Source organism: Thunnus maccoyii, chromosome 13, assembly GCF_910596095.1.
Source record: "Thunnus maccoyii chromosome 13, fThuMac1.1, whole genome shotgun sequence".
Lineage (NCBI taxonomy): Eukaryota > Metazoa > Chordata > Actinopteri > Scombriformes > Scombridae > Thunnus > Thunnus maccoyii.
Window position 1 is genome coordinate 4,739,665 of NC_056545.1, and position 5,115 is coordinate 4,744,779.

General features: G+C 36.6%; 1 protein-coding gene across 1 annotated transcript; it reads right to left on the bottom strand.

The window, feature by feature from the left end:
- Nucleotides 1–1,583: 1,583 nt before the first annotated feature.
- On the bottom strand, nt 1,584–3,460 carry LOC121910684. Its single transcript, XM_042431971.1, has 2 exons — nt 3,332–3,460; nt 1,584–2,343 (listed from the first exon to the last, which is right to left on the bottom strand). The coding sequence occupies exons 1-2, from the start codon at nt 3,360–3,362 to the stop codon at nt 1,673–1,675; spliced, it is 702 nt and encodes a 233-aa protein (XP_042287905.1). The 5' UTR covers nt 3,363–3,460; the 3' UTR covers nt 1,584–1,672.
- Between the last annotated feature and the right edge of the window lie 1,655 nt (nt 3,461–5,115).

Genomic DNA, 5,115 nt, shown 5'->3' on the forward strand with positions numbered 1-5,115 from the left:
TCATATTTAGCCTGTTTTGTTTTTTGTTTTGTTTTATTGATCAATGTGATTTTAAAGTGTTAGGGTTAGGGGTTGGGTGTAATTTAAAAAGGAAAAGATTTCAAGGATGGTAACTAAGTAGTTTGTTTAGAAAACATATGTTGGGTTAATTCTCCCCCATTAAAGAGCGACACACATAACTTTTTTAATGCCAAGCAGTGTGTAGAATTTAGTGGCATCAAGTGTAACAGACTCGGCAGAAATGAAATGTAATATTCATAAGTATGTTTTAATTAGTGTATAATCACCTGAAAATAAGAATCCTTCGACAGAGCCCGCAATGTTGCACCGCCATGTTACTACAGTAGCCCAGAATAGACAAACCAAACACTGACTCTAGAGAGGGTCTTTCGCATTTTTCACGAGTTTCATGGCCACTCTAGGTTCTCCTACACCCTTGGAAGGGGAGGGGTATTCAGTTTGTTGCAGTCTGCAGCCTAACCACTAGATGCCACTAAATCCTACACACTGCTCCTTTAACTACACATTTTCTCTTTCTTCATACTTGTTTTCATGTTTTGCACATAACCAACGCTACCATGTCAAACATAAAAACAACTAACATGCCATGTCAAAGAGGAACATGTCAAAGACTATAATTGTACCCCTTCACGGTGATTCAAGACCCGCATCACCCTGTCAGGGTTCATTTCACAATAATGACCCGCTCGCTGTACATTATCCCTTACTTGTATGATAGACTAACATTGCCCCTTTGCTTTTTATTATCTATTTGTTATCCTTAGGCTAAACTACTCTGTTGTTTTTGGTCTTCTTATGCACATTACATATAATTTCCTATTATATCATTTCCTATTATATTCCTATTATAACATTACCTTTGCACTAACCTCAATCCGACTACTGCCTCAAGGTTTTGTTTTGCATAATAACTTGCCTATTACATTCATTTTGTACATATTGTAAAAAACTCACTGTGTTTATGGGTATGTATATACTCTTTATATATATATACAGTATGTAACTGTATATTCCTTGTGAATATAATACAGTTTTTCCTTTTTTCCATTTCTTCTTTTACTGCTACTTTTATATACTTTGTTCTGTTTCATTGCCAATTGCATTGTTTTACTCTGTTCTAATTTAAAGTATTATAATAATTGTTTATACATTTTCTGTCTGTGTAGCATGGAGGTGGCTATAACTGCAGTTCATTGTGCAATTGTGTAACGTATCATGACAATTAAGCTTAACCTTGAATCTGTTTTCAATCTGTTTTGCTCCTATTTTATGTTATATCTCTATGTCTAATATTTATCGTAATATGTCCATCATTACAATTTTGGATGGCATATCCTATAAATAAAGGTTAATTCTTTAATAAAGCATGCAGCTACATGTTAATGTGTATCTATATTTCACAGTTTTGTTAGTTGCATTATGCAAAAAATATATTTTATTCTGTTTGAGTGAAGTTGGCCAGTAGATGATTTGAATATCTGTGTTAGTGACAACTCTGGATGCCCTGACTGAAGATCTTGTCCACGACAAAGTGCCGATTGAATCAGAAAAGCACAATTTAATTACTGCTCAAAATATTTATTCTCAAAATATTTGAAATTCATTGTGAATTTTAACCCTTCACACTAACCCAGGTCCTTCTAAACTCTCCTCAGGATCGTGTCTCAGATCTGGCTGAGCTGAAGTGCTGGAGGGCAGAATCCGGTTTATCACAGTCCAATAAGTCTATGTTCATGCTCTCCCATGGAACAAAATAATATGTTGACTCTTCTTTCCCTTCTTCAGTTGGTGCAGGGAGAAAACTCTCTCTTCTGTCGAGGATTTCTAGAGGAAGAGGATAATCGCTGTTGGACTTCGTCTTCTGCAGGGGAAGATTTAGACTCTCTGTTTGTTCTTTAGATGTATTGGTTTTGTTTTTGCTTTCAGTGGTGGCTGCAGCCTTTGCATTCGTCTGTTGTGCTGATACATCAGCTGTATGACTTGGAGTAGTGCTTGACAGTGCTTTGACAACACCTTGCTCTGGTTGGCTGTTCGCTTTAGCCTCAGCCTCCTCAGCTCTGATCCTCTCCAGAAGTCTTGCATACTTCTTTCCAAAGTTCTCCTCTTTCTGCGGCCATGGCGGTGGCTGCAACACTGTCATAGCTACGTTTTCAGGTGCAGATGGACAAATGTAGCCTTCATAAACAAGCTTTTTGCTCGGCCCATGCTTTGTATAAACTGCAACACTGTCAGGTGGTGGACCAGACTCCAGACCAGTATGTACAGGCAGGGTAGTCCACTCTGGTGGAATCTGACATAGCAGATATTTTTCTGGTGGATAAACTGTGGAATGATAGCATAGACAAAAAAAATAAGTATTAATGACAACTTTATTTCTGTGCACTTTTTAAAATAAAAAATAAAGTTTACAAAGATGTTTTTTTTGGGAGATAAATTTAAGTAGTGAAGAATAAAGTCTGAGAGTAAAACAGGAAAGAAAGTTAAAGAATAAAAGATTAGGAGGCCAAATTTTAAAGAAAATTTGTAAAACATACTGGCAAAAATGTAAACTGTTAATGCAAGAACATACTCTTAAATGTTGTAATATTGCAAAAAAGTAGAAATTTAAAAAATGATGATGAAGGGAAATGATGAGGCTAAAGTTTTCATGATTTCAAATTCAAGAAGTCCCTATTAAAAAGCCCCAAAAGCAAATAATCACTATTTCAAACAAATCAAACATTCAAAAAAATTAGGTCAACACTTGTTATTTTACAGCATGATTGTATTTCGACTAATAAAAACCACCAAGAAATTAATTTTACATTCAAAGTTCATAGTTTAAAAAAAAACAACCAAGGCTCTCTGTTACATATAGGGTCAATGACAGTGATCATATGACATGAATGTATTTTACATGGCTGTGTTAGTAAAAATACTTTAAAAAATGAATATATTATGAGTAAATCTGTTAATGTCATAAAAGTAAGAAGGTCTTTCTTTAAAAAATAAAGTTGAGTGACAGTGATTCTACAAAATGGCTGTAATTTTACAAGATTGTCTTATCAGAAAACTGTTAAATTCCACAATGACAAAAGTGGCAAGTCATTAAAAAATAATGTGAAATGATGGTGATTCTAACATTGCTGTATTTTTACCAGGTTGTAGAAGAAACTGTGTGACATCAAGATTTTTCTATCCGGAAAAAGCTACAGAGTGCATCAATGTAATTCTTAATCATCTCTACAGAGACGTTGAGCCATGTGTCACCTGCATAGCAATTAAGAAATGCCATGTACCAGAAGGAGAACAATGTTTAATTTTAGCTTACCTCTTTTTCTTTTCTCACGTCTTTTATTCATGACTGTGGGTGTCAAATAATACCTTGACAAAAGGAAGAACCAAGAAGAAGTTACCAGTGATCAAAATCCTCTGAGGGCACAATCTGTAAACCAAATGTAAACAAAACTGTCGTCACAGCAACAAAATTCTAAATACAACACTGGAAGCTGCTAACACTCCCACAGTTAAAGCTGCTATAGGGGCTCCTATATTTTCTTTAAAAGATCCTCAGTGTCACTGAACATAGAAACTCAGGACTCTCCCAGATAAAGCAATAGTAAAGGATTATATTATGACCACCAGTTTCAATTAATTTTACTTTGTTTCTGAAAAATCATGTTTTGACCAAGCAGCAACCTCTGGGGCTTTAAAATGAAGCCAATGCGGAAGTGCCAAAAACTGCAGTTCCTTGAATGGCCACTTGAGGCTCCAAAAGCGAGTCAATCCCCATAGACCTCCATGTTAAAATGCCCAACTTTACAGCAGAAATAAACATGTTTACAGCCTGGTACAAAAAACGGTTTTGGTCTCTATAGCTAATTTCCCCTTTCATGAAAACTGTACTGGGGGTGAATTTTTTTATAACTCACCCGTTTAAATTTTATTAAGCCGTAAAGTTATGCATAATGAAGGACATGGCTGCTTTGAGTGACAGGTTCGCCAGCCGCTAGGTGGCTTGTTTCAGCCATTCGGCCCGCCTCTTTGCCCATTTTTGATTGGCTGGGAGTTAGGCAGCGTCACATACTGCCAAGATGGCGACGGCTGGAACGGCTTGCTTTGAGCTTCAAAACCGCTCTTCAGAAGCCAACGGGTGACGTCACGGTAACTACATCCATATTTTTATACAGTCTATGGTTTTGACAGTGATTTCTGGCATGGCTAAGAATACTACAATACCTATGAGCCTCAGCCGCTGTTGCTATGGAGAAGAAGGGTCGAGAATGGGCAAGAATCATATGAAGTGATTTCAAAAGGCTTCGTCGCTGAAGTTGCAAAACAAACGTGGCGCCATAGTTGCTGAATTCACTCAAAAATTACCCAGCAATGAAAAATGAACTGATTCCCCCTGTGTAGATTGTAAAATTAGTTTTATTAACACACTTCTGCCCGCCGTTAGCAGCACATGTGACTGAATTTTAAGCTTGGTGATTGACTGTTTCTTGCTGAAATGCACCTTGGGAGTTGTAATTAGCTTCTACCTTGAAATTTTTATGCGCATGGTCTTGTACACTTTTTTTTTTTTTACCAAAGAACGAGATATTTTCTAAAGCAGTACGCAGATGATTTAACCAGGAGAGTTTCATGCCAATCCAAGCTGTAGAAGTGCTCAAACTGTGAGTATCATAATGTTGTCTATGTGAAAAATGAATGGGCTTCCCAGCAAACAGCAGACAGGCAAAGTGAGTGACTAGCTGATGATCATAGTGAAGCATTTAGCAGCTATACTGTTGGGTAGTTTAAAATACGGGTTCACAATTTTTCAAATCTGTCTTAAAACAACAGTCAGGTACCCAAATCAACATTTGGATACCTGATGTTTTTCTGTCCATACTGACCATTGAAGATCCCTTTAGAGACAAAATCTACAGTCGTCCTTCTGTGCAAAAATGTATTTAAAAGTTTATGTGAAGCTGATATGAAGCTTCTGTTGTCCAAATCAGTCAAATCAAGTCATATCTTTCAAATTTACAGTCTATTTAGTGCCAAATTCCCTCTTTTTGTTACAATCCTTCCACTGCAGCTGAAAAACACTGTCAAAAGACAAAGACTGTA